Genomic DNA, 19,397 nt, shown 5'->3' with positions numbered 1-19,397 from the left:
CTTTGTGCCAATAACATACTGTCTTGGTGATTAAAGCTTTGTAATATAGCTTGAAATACAGAATCTTGATGCCTCCAGTTTTGTTTTTCTATTTCAGAATTTCTTTTACTATTTGGGTCTTTTGTGGTTCCATTCATATTTTAGGATTGTTTGTTCTAGCTCTGTGAAAAATGCTGATGATATTTTGATAGGGGTTGCATTAAATGTGTAGATTGTTTTTGGTAGTATAAACATTTTAACAATGTTTGTTCTTCAAATCCATGAACATGGAATGCTTTTCATTTCTTTATGTCCTCTGCAGTTTATTTCATAGCTGTTCTATAGTGTTCAGAGTACAGATGTTTTACCTCTTTAGTTAGGTTTATTCCTAGGTATCTTATTGTTTTTGATGCAGTTGCAAATGGAATCAATTCTGTGATTTCTTTTTCTGCTGCTTTGTTACTGTGCAACAAATTTCTGAATGTTGCAAGAGGGTATGTAGCTATCTCCTCTGTTTTAGTGTTCTTATTGGTAATTTGTATTTTGTCTCTTTCTTTTTCAGAATTGCTAATGATTCCTTAATTTTATTGATCTTTTCGAAGAATCTTCTTTTAGGTTCATTGATTTTCTCTCTTTTTTTAAATTGTTTTTCTTTCCAAGTTCCTGAAGAGCTTATATTATTGTTTTGAGACTTTTTGCCCTTTTAAATTTTTATTTATTTATCATATTTATTCATTCATTTATTTAAAGTTTATTTACTTTTTAGTATCTCTACACTCAACATTGGTCTTGAACTCACAACCCTAAGATCAAGAGTCGCTTGTGTTCTGACTCAGCCAACCAGGTGCCCCTCCCCTTTTTAATATATAAGCATTTGGTACTATATATTTCCTGCTTAGTACTTCCTTATCTGTGTTCCACAAACTTTGATATGTTGTATTTTCGTTTTCATTTCAGATCAGCTTATGTATATGCATATGTATATACATATACACATATATACAGTTTATGTGTATACATATATACACATCACTGTATACATATATAATATATAAAGTGTATGCACATATATACACATAAACTGAATGAAAATCCATTTTATTTCAACTTGCCTATCATTATACTTGAAATGAGTCTCTTGGAATTAACATATAATCAATTCATGTTTCTAAATCTACTCTGTCAAGCTATGTCTTTTTATAGATACTTTTAGACCATTTACATTTAATGTAACTATTGATATATCAAGGCTCAAATCACCATTATATCTCTAGTTTTTTGTTTGTTTTCTGGTTTTTGTTTCTCCAGCCAGGGATGGAGTGCACTGCTTCATTATTGTCAGGTGGGCTTATAAGTTCAGTCTCCCCCTTTATCCTCTACTGACACATGAAGGGGAAGCTATCCTCCTTCCTGCTGGTCAGAGTGGAAGTACTGGCTCTTCATTTGGCCTTCACTGGCACCACTCGATGAGAGGGATGGCAGTGCCTCATTACTATAACTCACATGGCCTTATGCTGGGGAGGTGCCTCATTACACTGGACAGTAGTGAAAGTCCTAATTTTTCATTAGGCATCTTTTGACATCACTCCAGTGGTGAGGGGATAGGGCACCTCAATACTCATGGGTGAGAGTGAAAGTCCAGACTGTTTTCATGGTTTCCCCGACAGGGATCAGGGGCTTATTACTGGCCCACAATAATGTAAGTCCTATCTCAACTCTATCTTTCTTGATACCATCCCAGCAATGGGTGGGTGAATGTCTAATTACACTAATCAAGGGTGGAATTCTAAGATCTCCTTACATCCTTTCCTATGTGAACCAAATTCTTTTCTGTGGTATAAGGTAATTATCAAAAGATTTTCTTTCTTACTATGCTGTTCCTTTCCTGATTGTTTAACTAGAGAGAACAGGATTTGTGGAGGGTTTATTTTGTTTTGTTTTGTTTTTGTCTGTACCCATTGGCATTTCTAGGTTGCCAGTTTCTTCACCTTCAAGACTGTGATATATGAGGTTAGGAAAATTTATGTCCACTTCATCTTCCCAGAAACAGAAGTCCCAGCTGCAATCTTTTAATAAACTTTTACTGTAACCTTGAGATTAGTATGCTTGACACTCAATAAATATTTGTTGAATGGTTTAACAAATAAATATACTACAAATATTACACTCAAGGAGCCCAGAAGCCCAGGGTCTTTCTCCTGGTGTTATGCAATTTTCTTTCATAGTAATTATCATTTTGTAATCATGTATTTGTATGATTTTTTAATTAATATCTTCCATTCTAATATATTAAAAATTTCATGACGGTTGAGTCCACATGTCATTTGCTCACCATTGAGCAAATAACATTATATCATTAGAATTTATCATAATTCTTCTGTCACATAGCATGTATTCAATTAATTTTTGAATAGATTAAAAATGAAAAATGACTAATTTGATAAAGACACAAATAAACTCTCTTTCAGGGTGCCTTTCTTTAACCCACTGAGCCACCCAGGCACCTCAGGGTGCCTTTCTTAATGGCTGTAGAGCTGTAACCTTTCCTGGCATAACAACTTCCATATGAGAGAGAGCACTTATCTTTTCCATTAGGAGTGTTCTTTGACCGTTCCTCCCAACTCCTTAAATTACGTCAGACACATATACATAATAGCAATATTTATTTGACACATGAAGAAAATAGATAAGGCAACTTACAACCAGAGGTTACCAGCCAAAGCCACTAGTCATCTCAGACCCACCTCAACTGGTCACTTCAGGGAATGAGGAAATCAGTTCTTTGGCACCCTTGTAAATTTGTAGCATACCAAGTTTCATTTATACAAGTTGGGAATAAGGTTCATTGCCATTCTCAAGTTTTTATTTTCTCTTCCACAATCTTCTCTTTCTTAGGATGATAAAGGAAATAGTGACTTTTTAATTCTGGGAAAGCCCTACCTTCATCCATAAGAGCACACTTATCTTTCATCTTGGCCAGGAAAAATCACACCAGCTTATAATAATATAACATTACATGGATTTGTTTGGTTTTAACATCATAGGGAATAATAATGATGATGTCAGTGATGGCTAATATTTGTTAAGCCCTATATAGATGCCAGGTGCTGATCCATATGCATCGAAAAATTATCTTCTTTGATCCTCAAAGTAACTATTTAAAGTAATGTTACTATTCTTATTTTAAAGATAAGGAAATTGAGGTACTATCTCCATTTTATAGATGAAGATACTGCCTGAGGTCATACATCTCTTAAAGACAGATCCTCGATTTTATCCCGACTCTAGAGGAATTCTTATCTGTGAATTTTACGTAGTTAAATGCCTATGAATGAATGAAGAGAGGAGTTTTATGCATGTCCTGGTGTGTGTGTGTGTGTGCGCGTTTGATAGTTATATCTTTTCAGAGGAGATAAAGATCAGCCCTGAAATTCCAATCTGCACTCTCACTTCAGCAACAGACCTCCTGGATTTGGTGTTTCAAAGAAAAATACATGTCTGTCCACCCCAGCAATATAAGATTTACAGGCACAATGCAGCTTAACTTAAATCATGAAATATACATACCTTTCCCTCACCTTTTGGATGAGAGTCTGTTAACTGTCCCCCTAACTATATCCATTCTCTCCTTTTGTAGTAACAAAGGTTTCAGCTGTGAACACAACTGCCCAGTTAAAGATGACATTGCACAGCTCTCCTGAAGCTTGTTTGGGACATTTGATTAAGTTTTGGCCAAGGGTTGTTAAAGTATTTATGTGTGACATTTCTGTTGCAAGCCAGTAAAACAATGGAAATGTTTCCTCCTTTTTTCCATCTCTCTTTCATAATTTGTTTCTTACTAACTGAAAATTTAGACATGTTATTAGGAGTGGGAGCAGCCATCTTAGAACCTAACAGAAAGCCTCATGTTGAAGAGGTGAGAATTGCAATATAGAAAAAGCTGGAACCAATAATGACTTCATGTAAATCCTGACAAGTTACCACTGACTTGTATTTTGAGAGAGAACTAGACATATTTTTTGTTTGTTTGTTTAAGCAACTGTTTTGCAGTTTGTTTCAGCAGCTCAACTGAGCTTCTTGGGGTGAATTCACAACCATTCATTATTTTGTTTCTCAGTGTAGAGAAAGACTTTTGCCTCAAACATATCAATTAATATTACAGAGAAATCATTTGGCTAAGCATAGCTGCATGGAAGTCAGTGGTTGCCTCAGAGTTTTTCGAACAATAATGACTTATATAAGTAAAGGAGCTCTTCATGTTTGTTTGTTTTTTTCCCCACCCAAAAAAAGGAACAGTCTTCAGAAAGAGAGTAGTCATTGGGGCGCCTGGGTGGCTCAGTGGGTTAAAGCCTCTGCCTTCGGCTCGGGTCATGATCCCAGGGTCCTGGGATCGAGCCCCACATCGGGCTCTCTGCTCAGCAGGGAGCCTGCTTCCTCCTCTCTCTGACTGTCTCTCTGCCTGCTTGTAATCTCTGTCTGTCAAATAAATAAATAAAATCTTTTAAAAAAAAAAAAAGAAAGAGAGTAGTCACATTTCCTTTTCTATAGCACAGACCGCCCCCCTTTTTTTCTTGGCTACTATCAGTTCTATTAAATATCAAAAAACTTTAGTAAGCTTAGCCACAATTCTCTGTGCCTAGCCCTAATTTTCATTCTTTACCATTACTATCTTACTTGTTTTCACTCTTTACCATTACTAGTTTACTTGTTTTCACTCTTTACCATTTGTATGTGCCTTTCACTTCTAGTTATCTAGAACATAAACTAAAGGGATCTTTGTTTTTCTTTATTTGGTTGGTTGGTTGGCTTTTTGTATTTTTAGTTTCTGGTATTGTGCTCTGAATTGTATAGGTTCTCAGTGGATGATAGTTACTGATTAATAAGACTGAATACTGGAAATTCTTTAAATATTATACCTGTCACTCAATTAAGTGTGATTGTTTTCAAAACTTTACAGAATTATGAGGACAGCGAGCTCTTTAACATAGGGTGATTTAATATTTAGAATGTACTTTAGAATTTTATTGTTTTAAAATTTCTCAGTCTCTTTTGAACATAAAATTAAAAAACACTATTCTTAAAAATTATATTGAAATTTAATCTGTTGCAGACCTTTTTTAATGATAAAACACTTATAAGAAAAATAATTTGATCTGTAAAAATATATTTTTAAGTCACATAACTATATAATGATGTTAATCAGTGTTTACTTTAAAATTTTTATAAATAATTGGGGCTCCTGGGTGGCTCAGTGGGTTAAGCCGCTGCCTTCGGCTCAGGTCATGATCCCAGGTCCTGGGTTCGAGCCCCACATAGGGCTTTCTGCTCAGCGGGAAGCCTGCTTCCTCCTCTCTCTCTCTGCCTGCCTCTCTGCCTACTTGTGATTTCTCTCTGTCAAATAAATAAATAAAATCTTTAAAAAAAATTTTTATAAATAAGCACAGGGAAAAAAATAACAGAGAGAGAAACAAATCAAGAAATAGACTCTTAATTATACAGAACAAACCTTTTGTTACCAGAGGGGAGGAGGGTGGAGGATGGGTCAAATAGATGATGGAGATTAAGAAGTCCACTTGTCCAGATGAGACCAGAGTGATGTATGGAAGTGTTGAACTACTATACTGTACATGTGAACCTAATATAATACTGCATGTTAACTAACTCAAATTAAAATTTAAAAAATAAAATTTTTATTCACTGAATAAAACTATAGACATTTTGGATAGTTACCTTATAATGAATATTGTACTTTATAAAAGGCTTAGAGTAGTTTAATATATTTTGGAGACAGTATAGATCTTTAGTCGCTCTTCACCTATCAATTATTTTTTTAAATTCTTCAGTAAATCAGAAAACAGGGGACAGGAAAGCAGGGCAAACAAAAAAAAAAGGAAAGGAAATTTGCAGTATAAGTCATATATAACACTTTACATATGTAAGGGGAGTGAGTTTCAACACTGCATTTCCACCCTAATATAGGCATTGAATACTTTCCTTATCAGATTATCAGTGTACTTCTGGGAAACAAGGATCCTACTCTCTGTTATAAATGAGTAAACATACTGAAAAGAGAATGCAAACACTGTGCAACTAATGTGAGGTTGATAAAATAAATTTTTTCACAAAGATAAAAACATCACTCATTTAAACATAAAACGGACACATGAAAGATTTTATTAAACTCACTAAATGAGGGGACAAGTGAGATATTAAAACCAGTTTGAAAACACACATACACATATGCAAAAATACAATCAGAAATGCTGAAATGAATTTTCCAGTATTCAAACCTGATTATCCTTGAATATGTAATGTTTAGGGTTATCTTTTCTACAAGGCATAGGTCAATTGTATGTATAGTGGGAAAATTTATTTTTATTTAAGTGGAAAATAATCACTTGCATTGCTATAACTAAATAACATTTACATTTCTATCAATTTTCTGTAAGTCAATTTAGTGCCATTCGAAGATGCATATCTCTATAGAATCCGACGATTTCTAAAAGGTCTGCTAGATGATACTCAGCTTTCCACTAGAAGGAGAGCTCTTACTCTTTTTTGCTCTATACAAGTCTTGGACAACTTTTTTCTGAAAAGCTTTAACAAGATCTTCATCCATGCTGTATAGTAAAGGGTTAACTCAACAGCCTTTGGATGTTCAAATTCTGCATAATCTAAAGAAAGGGTTAGCTTTTGACTGGCTCCTTTGGAATATCCTGCCTGATAAGTGTATACTTTGGAACTTGGGCTAGTCTAGATAGCTTTATTAATGATGTGGCTTATGGTCAATGCCAGTTCTTGTTTGGCTGGGGTCCTGGGACATGCTGTATTACTTTGACCTCTGAGGGGGTTCCTGAGCATTGAGTAGTTAAGGTCAGTCTTATGGATACTCCGTACCTATTTGACTGACCTCTAAATAAAATCCCTGGACACCAAGCCTCAGGTGAACTTCCTTGGTTGGCAATAATTTGTATATGCTGTCATCCACCATTGCTGGTAGAATTAAATTCCGTTCATGTGATTCCACGGAGAGAGGACAACTAGAAACTTGTCTCCTGGACTCTGCCCTCTGTGTCTTTTTCCTTTGCTGATTTTAATCTCTAACATTTGTCTATAATAAACTATAAATGTAAGTATAACAGCTTTCCTGAATTCCATGAGTCTAGTAAGTCGTCAAACCTGAAGGTGGACATAAGGACCTCCATAAGTATGGATAGACTTCGTTTTTACTGGGCATTCAGGCCTCATTGAAGGAGGCCCTTAAAAGATAGATGTGAGAAGCTGAGAAACTAGGTTTGCTTTTTCATGTATATGTAGTATTTATTATAATGGCTGTTTGTCTGGGACTGCAATCACAGATTCCTGGAGTTGATCATAAAGGACATTGGGTAGGGTGTTTATGGAGGTCTCTGTACCTCTCCCCAACTAATCTCTAAGATGATTCTCCATTGAACTCAACTCTCTTCTTCCCAGTTGGCCTCTCAAAAGGCAGCCTTGGATTCCTCTATTCTCTTTATAAATTACCTTCAAAGCACAAATTCTGTGACCTTCTCTTTAAAACCTGGCTTTTACTTCTCTCAGTAAGAAACAGCTTTCATAAATCAAAAGCTTTGATTTACAAAACTAATTTGTTTCCTGGTATGGCACAAAGAGCAAATTTTGGAAATAAAAAAATAGGGTATTGGATTTTTTTTCATCTTCGCAATTTAAAAGAAATCCTAATTCTTTTGTAGCCAGACAGACAATTCCTTTATGTCATGCACTGAGTCTCCCTGGTCTACAATCTACAATATGATAATCTTCCATTATTTGACTCTTATAGTCACATAAAAAGATTTTGGCAGTTGTGGGGAAAAAAAAATGTCCTCTTCCAGTAAAATCTCTTTTCAGGATTATAATCTCTCCAAGTATTGAAAAATTCTTTGTGTCTCAGACCTAAATAATGACCAAATCTCTCTCCTTGACGGGAGAAATAAACTTCATGTCCTGGCTTTAATAGTAGAAGAAATGCAGAGAGGAATCCAGTTACTGGTGAGGAATTATTTGCTTCAATTTACCATTCAGCTGTAGGACATTTTTCCTTTTTCTTTTATAGAAATTAGTTTGACTCACTGGTTGGTAAAACCAAACATTGCTAGTGTGAAATAGCTGCCTTATTGCTCGCACAAAGATTTTTAGTTTTGTGGCCAGTTTCATCCTCAATAGGCATGATGGACTGTTCCCTGGCACACACAAGGGCACGCCTTTTGAGAGGCAGCATACACGTTATGCATCTCTGAGAATGCCATGCACATCCATGTAAGTGGTGCTATAAGTAGTTATATAATGGGGCAGCCTATGCTCTGAGGAGTGGCCCTGAACATATTTCAGTTGTTTGACAGCTTTGTTAGAAAGGACAACTGTGACAGCTATGTTCAAACATTTTAAGGCTGCTTTGTAGAAGAATTAAATGGGCGATGTCTGGCTGGCTCAATCCAAAGAGTGTGTGACTTGTTCTCAGAGTCATGAGTTCGAGACCCCTTTCAGTATAGAGATTAGTTAAATAAATAACACTTAAAAAAAAAAAGAATAAAGGGGCACCTAGGTAGCTCAGTTGGTTAAGCATCTGTCTTTGGTTCAGGTTGTGATCCCAAGTCCTGGATGGAGCCCCACATTGGGCTCCCTGCTCAGAGGGGAGTCTGCTTCTCCCTCTGCCCTTCCCCCTGCTCATACTCTCTCGTCTCTCAAATAAATAAATAAAATCTTTTAAAAAAAGAAATGTTTTCTGTATGATATCAGTGGTTAAAAATAGTTCTAATGGATATATCCTATAAGAGCACATATTGCTCTTAATAAAATGCAGAGCTTTTTTACAGTCAGAATGGCTCAAAAGTAGAGTAGTTTACCTTGAAATAGCTGGAATTCAATCAGTGAAAGTGTTCATATATAGTTTGGATAACTCCTTGGTAGATATACTGTACAGGGACTCAGTTTTTGTAATAACATTGATAGGATAAGATGGTATTTAAGCTCCTGTCTGACACTGAAACTCAGTGATTCAAGAGATCTTTAGAATTAGCAGCACTGTGCTTGGAGATGTAAATGAAATTGAAACACATCCTGTGGCTGCCATCGGGCTATATGAAGTTGTGATTGTTATCAAGTTAAGTGTTTTATGCCTCCATACAGACAGCTGCCCTGGAAAAAAAGATGGATTCAGGGAGGCTGTATTCTTCTGCCAGATTTCTTGTAACTAAGCCTGTGCTAGTAAATTAGCTCAATCTGGGATGTCTGGGTGGCTCAGTCGGTTCAGCGTCTGCCTTCGGCTCGAAGAATCATCCCAGGGTTCTGGGATCGAATACCGCATCAGACTTCTTGCTCAGTAGGAAGCCTGCTTCTCACTCTGCCTGCTGCTTCCCCTACTTGTGCGCTCTCTCTCTCTAACAAAGAAATAAATACAATCCTTTTAAAATTTAGCTTAATCCAAGGATTAAAAATCTTTAAAATAAAAATAATAAAAATAACTATAATAAATAATATAATAAAATAAATAGTGATGAAATAAAATAAAAATAATTAAAAATCTATCTATCTATCTATCTATCTAATCAGCCAGTGAGGCTTAAAGCAAGATGTCATAGTACAGGACTGGGCTGAAAATAATTCATACCTGGTATGCTGTCTTCATTTGATGGTTAGTCACCTGGAACTTCACGTTGAGGAAGATTATTAGGCTTTATTTTGATTCAGCTGGAAATGTGCCATGGGTGACTAGTGCTGGGAAGAGAAAATGGTATAATATAGTCTAGATATTTGCCATCTCTCTCATGTGGAAAACTTGGCACTCTAGTTAGATAGAACTCATGGAATTCATTGCCTAGAGACTTCACCTGCTCAGGGTTTTGAACCTTAGCTGTGTAGGTCCAAAAACTCAAAGCATCCAGGGTCAATTAGGTTCAAGCACTGCCTCATACAATCAGAAGATTATAATGTACAAATTAGAATGCCAATGTAATAATTTTCAATTAGAACTATTACTGTCAAGTTGATTAAAATTCCTGTGTTTTTTAGTCAGGGCACTCGGGCAGCTGGTGACACTGAGATAGATTAGTTAATAATACTGCTTAGGACTTAGTCTATTCATTTATAACTTTCTTTTTCCAGTGTGTTAAAATTTCACTCTAACTTTTGAACTTTCTAAGACTACTTCCTGATTCCTGCACTGACTATGGTCATACATTTGTACTTAATGGCTTAGGGCCAACCTACTGTGTTGAAGGTCCAATTTCTTTGTTTTCCCAATCCATTATGGACTGGTACTTTAATAAGATGCAATATGAATGAGTTATTATTAAAAAATTAAAAAATGAAAAACATGCATAATGAAAACATTTTTATTATTTAATACAGTGGGCATAAAATAACTTCAAAATTCTTATAAAAGTTTTTAAACCTTTACTCTCAATGTCTAAACCATATTTCATAAGCAGAATACTTAATGAGTGTTCAATGCTAATGAACTTAAGGAAAATTTATAATACAGTGAAGCTTAATTTTTATGCATTGGATGAACACATTACAGTGCATTGGAGCCCATGTATAATCAATTCAATCAGTATATTTATATTCATTAAATGAGATGAAGAGAACAGATTTATTATTTTAAATGGCTATAGAAGTCTGTAGTAGCTATATTTAATATTTAGGATATAAAGCATAGGCAATTATATTAAAGTACATAAAATGTACTTGAAACCAAGTTCTTCCTAAAATAATAAGTCAGCTCCCAACGAAACATTGTTCATATAAAAAATTGTAATAGTATTTATGGTATCATTTTGAGGGTTAAAACTTGGGTAAAACACGGGGAATTTTGGTCAATGGTGGTGTCAGGAGATGTAGAATCACTGATTTGTTTCATCACCATAAGGAAATGTCACACTGATGTGTAGGAGGGATATTCATTTCATAGATACACATCCCAAATCCCTTTGCTCTGATAATTGTTAACACAAAGAGACACAATGATGACTTCTGTCCTAATACCCAACATGCAAAATTTCATCACAGTTTATTGAATCTATTACATTGATTCTGCCATTAGACAAATATCAAGTTTTTAGCTAGCATCTGAAACTATGCATTTTTGTTCCTCAGCCACTAAAACTTAGTCATTTAAGTGCCACACACATCACACAAACTGATTGAAAAGTGGACATTTTCTAATTTCTAGCCTCACTACTATTTTAATTTGCTATATTGACTCTCAGGCCTCAGACTTTCCAGCCTGTTTGTGGTTTTCATTGCTCTTCCATGTTTATACTTAAAAAATTATTTTTTTAATTTTAGAGAGAAAGAGCATGGGGGCGGTGACAGGAGCAGAGGGAGAGTGAGAGAATCTCAAGCAGACTCCCCACTGATTGCGGAGCCCAAAGTGGGGCTTGATCTCACAGCCCTGAACTCACAACCTTAACTGAAATCAAGAGTTGGATACTTCACCGACTACCCCACTCAGGCATCCTTCATGTTTATACTTTTTAAGACTCAACAACATTCACTACAGTTTCTAGCATATTTCTGTGTTTAGGCTTGGCTTCCTGCATAACACTTCAATTTCCACCTCACAAGAAGAACCCCATATTCTTAGAGGTGAGAGAGATTATTATACCTTAATTTTTCTTAGTGTGGCCATCACTTTTCTTACTACCTGATGCCCACATTTTGCTGGGCATCTGATGATGCCCACAAGTATACTTTAAATTGGTATTTTGGCAATGGGTTAAGAGAGTCTGTATGACCTTATAAGATCATTTCCTGTCAACATTCAGATTTATACACCTCACTGTGGATATCCAGTGTCAACTGGTAGAATCCAGCCCTAGTAAAACTGCAAGATTGTTGTTTCATGCTTACGCATTTCCACAGTGCATTCCAATATCATGCTTATCTACTTTTAGGCATATTCTTCATACAGTGAGAATAACTTTGCTCTCCTCTACAGGGGATGGAGACAGTCTTTTTATGGAAGACTGGCCGGCTATGTAAATGCCTGTCACAATCATAGGCCACTTCAAGCTTTATGCCTATGGTAAACTATCTAGAGATTCATTTGGAAAATTGAACTTATTACTTTAATGGTCTCCGAATGCCTTATCAACCACCAAGTCTAGGGACAGCATTGCTAATAAAATTATTTCACACTTTTATGTGTCCTTTGTGGGAATGCTTCTTCTTCTTGGTAATTTGCACAACCCTTAAGCAAAGAAAGAATAATCACACCTGTTTATGAGGAGCAAAGACACATCTTCACCAGCAATCCCAATCTGACATGGCTCTATATACACTATCATACGATATCAATCAAACTTTGCACATGTAATTTCTTAACTCTTCTAAACCTATCTCAGATTATTTCATGAGCACAGCCTCAAGTTCAGCAACATAAAAATGGTAAACCTGATGGTAAAGTGGGAAACTTAATAAGCAAAAGATTCATATTAGAATAGTCCATTTTAATATACCTTTGCTAGCTAATCTCATATATGCTTGTACATTTGCTATTAAACATACCAAATGAAAACATAACTCATGTCAAAGCTTTGGTTGACTATGCTTTCTACTACATTCACAATAATTTATTGTCATTTTACAGTAAAGCTAAGGTATGTATAATTCAACATCCACTAAGTGTCAAAAACTGTATTACTAGTTGTGTGGATTATGAGGATGGGTATAAATATAGTTAAGACATATCTCTAGGAACTCATGATAAATTCTAAAATATTCATAATTTCAGTGGATAGAAATGATATCCCAATAGCTGGCTGTGATAATAATCACAGGGGCTATGATGGAGATATATGCAAACTGCTTTAGAGGACAGAGGAGAGAACTAATTCTCACGTAGATGTAGGGATCAAGAAAGACTTTGAAGAAGATGATGGATATGAGCTGAATCTTCAGGATTTATTGAACTTTGAAAGGTGGGGAGGTAAGAGGGTGAGTAAGTGACCTGGTAGGACAGGGTAAAGCAGTGGAGAATGGAAGGAATGGGTACATCTTGAAAAAAGGGGAAAAAGAGCCTCTAAACAAGGTAAGTTTTAAACTTTCTATCGCAGACGGAGGAAAATCTATTGAACCAACTGTCTTGGCTGTTCCAGTGTGATCATAGCATTGCTTGTATGGATTGTCAAATAAGGGATGAGCTCATAAAAGGATATTAATATGTCATTTTTATTGAGCAAAGTAGCATTACAGGAAAGGTGATTTCAAAGGCACGTGGCTCTTTCATTACAGCCTTCAGGGGCGATGTTTGATCACTGAAAACAGCCTGCTTTGTTCCAGCTTTCTCTGATGTTTGGCATTATCCCGAATACATATGCTCTGACTTGGGAAGAATCAGTCTGTAAAGATTTAATAGATTTTAGATTTGCATATTCAAAATACATGTCATGGTTAAAATGAAATGAAAACTATTTTAATATCTACATCTGTATTATACATAAACATGTAGTTCAGACATATCTTAGCAAATTTTTAAAAAGCAATTACATATGTTATATTTGCTTGTCCTAAGATTATGAAAGTTATTTTAAAAATTAACCATTTTATATTTTCACTGAGGAAAAAATATATTTTAGGAGACATTATATTGGTGATAACAAAAGACAGGAACCCTTCAAGTTCAGGGATTTGAAGTTGCTGTATGTTCTTGTCTCCTTTCATGGACATAACTTCCAAGTGTTGTGTATCAGCAACCACTTTCTTTATTAAAAATGAATTAACACCATACTTGAAAGTCACAAATAACTGTAAAATGTAAAATGTAAAAAAAAGATAAATGTAAAAGATTTGTATTTGCATGAGGTTCTTTTCCTTATATGACTAAAAGAGGTGACTTTTTTTTTTTTTTAACCAAAAGGAAAGATTCCTGGAAAGAGACCTGAAGAGTCAAAAGCTTGTGTGGTGACTAAAATAGAGTTTTCTCTTCTTAGAATTCTCTGGCCTCTATTCCTGTAAATTGATAAGTAATCTCACATAAATTCATCTTTTAATTTTGAATTCCAGTGGAACCTTTGAGAGAAAGATGGCATTCCAAATCAGTCAGTTTGATATACTTTACATTTACAATTAGACACTCACTGTGTTGAAATTGAGCCCAACAGACTTCAGCTAATATTCTATTTCATGTGACAAAGAAAAATCTTATCATGCCAATTCCCTACTTAAAATCTTTCATTTTACTTGTCCTCACTTACATCTTTCACCTCAATGACACTGAATGCTTTTGTGTGGCATGTCCTTTCTTTTCTGGTTGGTTTTGCAACAGTCTCAAGACAGAGACTTTCAGTTATGCATTTGTAACCCAGATCACTGCTTTCATCTGGAGATCTCGTTAAAAATGCAGGTTCTGATTCAGCACGTCTGGGGTCTGGCCAAGATTCTAACAAGCTTCTAGGTACTGCAGTTGACCACACTTTGGATAGCAAGCACCTAGATACATATGACCTCTTATTAAATTGGTATTAGTTCCTGGATCATGATAACTGAAAACTTAGGCTTTCTGACTTTGCATCAGACTTTGACCTTTTTGTTTATTGGTAATCTCATAAAGATGTTGTATGATCTGGACTTCTTTTTCTTCTCTAGTCTCCTTTCTTATCCTATTCTTACTTACATTTGAGACACAACAAAATACTTGAAATTTCCAGAATGTGTCAAGCTCTTTTACATCTCAGTACCTTTTCAAATACTATTTCCTCTGCCTGCCCCAACATCTTGTGTTGCTTCCTTTAAAACTCAGTTCAACTCGGCGCATCTGGGTGGCATAGTCAGTTAAGTGTCTGACTCTTGGTTTCAGCTCAGGTTGTGATATCAAGGTCCTGGAATCAAGCCCTATGGTAGGCTCCATGTTCAGCGTGTGGTCTACTTGAGATTCTCTCTCCCTCTCCCTCTCCCTCTGTCCCTTCTACCCCTCCCCCTCCCTGGCCATGTTCTCTCTCTTTCTCAAACAAATAAATAAATCTGAAAAAAGAAAAAAAGAAAAGAAAAAAAACCCCTCAGTTCAGCTGTAGTTTCCAGGAATCCTTCCCTAATCTCTCTACATTGTAATTGTTTAATTAAATGCTTCCAGGATTCTCCCACAATGCTCTGTATTTCCTATGTTATAACTTTCTTGTAATTTATTGTACAGTCTGTTTACTTGTCTCCTTGCTTCAAGATAGCACTTCTTGGGAGGAAAAGATTATGCATTTTATCTCCGTTACCTACTGCTAATCACAATGCTTGACACATATTAGGTTTCCATTAAAGTTACTGAATGAATAAGGAAGGGCAGTTGGTGTGTTGTAATATGATGCAATATTGTCTTTCATGAAGTTTAACTTGAATTGGGAGTAATAAAAACTAAAGTCTTGGGCGCCTGGGTGGCTCAGTGGGTTAAGCCGCTGCCTTCCGCTCAGGTCATGATCTCAGGGTCCTGGGATCGAGTCCCACATCGGGCTCTCTGCTCAGCAAGAAGCCTGCTTCCCTCTCTCTCTCTCTCTGCCTGTCTCTCCGTCTGCTTGTGATCTCTCTCTGTCAAATAAATAAATAAAGTCTTTAAAAAAAAAAGCTTTAAAAAAAAATAAAAACTAAAGTCATAAAAAGTTAAGTACAGGATGAGATAATACTGAAGATATAAATGTTAGCATGTGATTAATTGCCAAATGAGTATCATAGAAAATAACTGTTCTAAGTTCATTGGAGGAAAATGTCACTATAGATTTTTGCTATGTCTTTAATACCCCAGTTGTTCCACAAAAGATTGGAGATAGCTGAAAATACCATATTTGGGAATTAATGAGAGGTATGAACACATATATAGTTAAGGGAATAGTATTAGAAAAGCAGAGAGTTATGGAAGTACATACTCAGAAATTGGGGAGCAGATATACTAGCATATTTGCAAAAATGGCCCTCATTCAATAACGGGCAGTAAGGATGGTGTGCTGGACTTCCATTTCCACTCTCTACCTTGGAGGCTGACTTCTGTGGTGGCATCAGTAGCTCCCTTGTCCTCTGGCTTCTGGCTTAATTTGGCCAAAGGAGGGTACCCTGGCAAAGGATCAGATGGAGGGAGAAGAGTGAGGTCAGAATATTTATTTTCTTGTGTTACCTAGAACTGGCTGTGCCTCTGTGTAAATTGCCCCTTTGTTAAAATCTACTTAAATTATTCTAATCTGAGTGTGCCCCCTGTTCCCTGCTGGGACACTCTAATACAATCACGGAGTTGTTTAATGCTAGATTGGATAACAGCCTTAATAACTTTTATGATAATCATTAATGCTACAAAAATGTTTTAGCTGCTATGTATCAGGTAAGATTCTGTGAGAGGGGGGTTCAATAGAGAAGAATTCGAAAAGCAAACCAACCTGAAATCTCATACTTCTATTGTTCACATTTTTGTGTGGTAAAGAGGATATAAATTATATTGGGGATAGGGAAAAATTGATATGCTTAAATCCCCACAGTTCTGTAATGTTTCTTTACATCAACCTTTCATTTAATGCTCAGTTGAAAAGTAATACTATATTAAAGATGTAATTTTGGAGTTATTCTCTTTTTACTTTGGGTAGATTATCCAGATTTTTGCCTTTCCTCTTTTCTGTTGCTCATTTTCTGGCTATTTCACTGCTCACTCTTCTTCCATCAGGAGATCTAAAAGGAAAATAAACGGGTGAAAAGCTTAGCTTTAGTATTTAGTATTAGTATTTAGTATTTAGTATTTAGTATGATAAGAGGTTTGTTAGGAAAGAGACTGAAATTCTGAACTGAAATGAAGCTTTTCAGTTTATCTGGGTTGTTCTGCCCCCTATTGTCATAAAGATACCAAGAGATATTTCCAACTTGTCAAAAATCGAGAGAGAGAATGAACAAAAAGTCTTATATTCATGATGACAAAGAGAAACAGGTTTAATAAATAGATACGATGCTCTTAATATAAGGAGGGCCTTGGTGTATAGACTCTGTCTTTGAATCTTGGATTGTATTACAACCTTGTTTGCAACACATACTTAGATCACTGTTGACTCACATGGGCCTAAATCAGTGACCCAGCAAAAATAGATCATAAATCCCAGCAAGGGAAGATATGTTTGTAGTTTGACCTTGGAATGATGAGCTAAAGGTGCTGAGGAAACCATAAATCTAATTTACAATAATAACAAAAATAAGGTTGTTTATACTTTGCCCAGTGGATGGAGTGAAAATCTAATATTTTTCTTGGTACATGCTGTACATTTTGCCAAGCTTGATTAAATGCCCGTTTAGTAGGTAGCTAGGAGAGTAACTGAATAAAAACACTATATATGAAGCTTTAGACTACTACTTCATTATCTCTGATTTAATTCTTTTTTTAAAAGCCGTTTTAACTCTTCCTTTTTTTTTTTTAAGGTTCCATTTATGAAATGTTTGGAAATGAATGCTGTTTGTCAACAGGAGAAGTGATTAAAGTTACTGGTCTCAAAATTAAGAAGATCATAGCTGAAATTTCTGAGCACATTGAGGGTTGTGAGTCTCTACAACCATTTGAGCTGCCTATGAATTTTCCAGGTGCAGTATATTGCAACCATTTCACATTTATAAAACTATGGTTATTATGCATCTATACAGTTGAAAACAAGTGGTAGCTTTCTTTTCACTCTAGGGTAGTGGATTAAAAAACTAGAATTCTTTTTTATTTTTTTAAATGCAGTGTTATATGAGTTTCAGGTGTACGGTATAGTGATTCAACTGTTAATACATTTCTCAGTGCTCATCCTGATAGGTATACTCTTAATCCCTTTCACCTGTTTCACCCAGTCACCCACCTCTACCTCCTGTCTGGTAACTATCAGTTTATTCTCTATAGTTAAGAGTCTGTTTTTGGCTTGTCTCTTTTTTCTTTGTTTCATTTGTTTTGTTTTTTTAATTCCACATATGAGTGAAATCATAAGGTATTTGTCTTTCTCTGACTTATTTCATTTAGCATTATACTTTCTAGATCCAACCATGTTATTGCAAATGGTAAGATTTCATCCTTTTTATGGCTGAATAATATTCCAATATAAATACACCATATGTATACACACACACGTGCGCGCACACACACACACACACACACACACACACACATACACCACATCTTTTTTATCCATTCATCTATCAGTGGACACTTGAGCTGATTCCATAGTTCCATAGTTTGGCTCTCTTGTAAATAATGCTTCAGTAAACATAGGGGTGCATGCATCTTTTTGAATTAGTATTTTTGTATTCTTTGGATAAATATCCAGTAGTGGAATTACTGGATCATATGGAAGCTCTATTTTCAATTTTTTTGAGGAAACCCAATACTGTTTTCCTCAGTGGCTACACCCATTTGCATTCTCACCAATAGTGCATGAGGGTTCATTTTTTCTCCACATCAGTGCTTTGTAAGGACTACTAGAAGGTAAATTATTTCTCCCCTTTTTAATATTCTTCATTTAGGACTTAATATTATCTGTTAACAAATACTTAATGAGTTCTAACTGTATGCATTACTTACTATGCTAGTGAGAATGAAGATACCAAAGATATTTCATAAAGTTATATAGGACTAATATCTCTTAAATATATTTATTCTCTTTATTCCTATTGTAAGTAGAATCTGGCTCCCTGGATCACTGCTAAACTTCCGAGTATTATCTTACTGACACTTCTGGTTGCTCCTCTTTGTCTAGTTAACTCTACTCACCCTTCCAAAATGAGCTCAAATACCATATCCTCTGTAATGCTTTTGCTGCTGCCCTAACCTACTCTAGGTATCTCTCTTTTATGTTCCCAATATCTTTTTCACCAATAGCATTGGGTAGTCATTGATGATTTTCTCATTTGTCTTATTCTCCAGACCAGAGGTTGGCAAATGTTTTTTATAAAGAACCAGATAGTAAATATTTTAGACTTTGCCACCAGATGATCTCTGTCACAACCATTCCACTCTGATTCTGTAACATGAAGAGAGCTAAAGATGATACATAAACCAATGGATGTGGCTGTGGTCCAATAAAAATGTACCTACAATGATAGCTGGCCAGTAGAATTTGGCCTGTGGACTGTAGTTTGTTGACTTCTCCTCTAGACTAAAACTTTTTGGCAAATAAAGTATGACATATATGACTTTATACCTAGTACCAAGCATTTTTTCAGTAGTCATTTATTGAATGGATGAATGAGTGAAATGAGTGAATAAATGATTAGTGGAGGAGAAAAATCTAGGAAACACTTAAAATATTATGTGATTTATGGTGTGATTGAAATATCCTTGGTTTCCAGAGGAAAAGGGGGAGGGGGAGGAAAAGAGGAGGAGAGGACAGGAGCAGGATGGGGGAGGAGGGGGAGGAGAGATATGCATGGGTTCCATGAGAGTCTTGATAAGGAAT

At 35.6% G+C, this 19,397-nt stretch overlaps 1 protein-coding gene across 2 annotated transcripts in view; it reads left to right on the top strand.

Annotated features, from left to right (window-relative positions):
* Positions 1-19,397, top strand: part of THEMIS (thymocyte selection associated) — a 189,043-nt gene that overhangs the window by 27,354 nt on the left and 142,292 nt on the right. For both annotated transcript variants that reach the window (XM_047735038.1, XM_047735039.1), the window contains exon 2: positions 17,392-17,550. In XM_047735038.1, coding sequence (XP_047590994.1) covers positions 17,392-17,550 — 159 coding nt within the window. The remainder of the gene's footprint in view (positions 1-17,391; positions 17,551-19,397) is intronic.

Source organism: Lutra lutra, chromosome 6, assembly GCF_902655055.1.
Source record: "Lutra lutra chromosome 6, mLutLut1.2, whole genome shotgun sequence".
NCBI lineage: Eukaryota > Metazoa > Chordata > Mammalia > Carnivora > Mustelidae > Lutra > Lutra lutra.
This window is presented reverse-complemented; position numbering and strand designations above follow the sequence as displayed.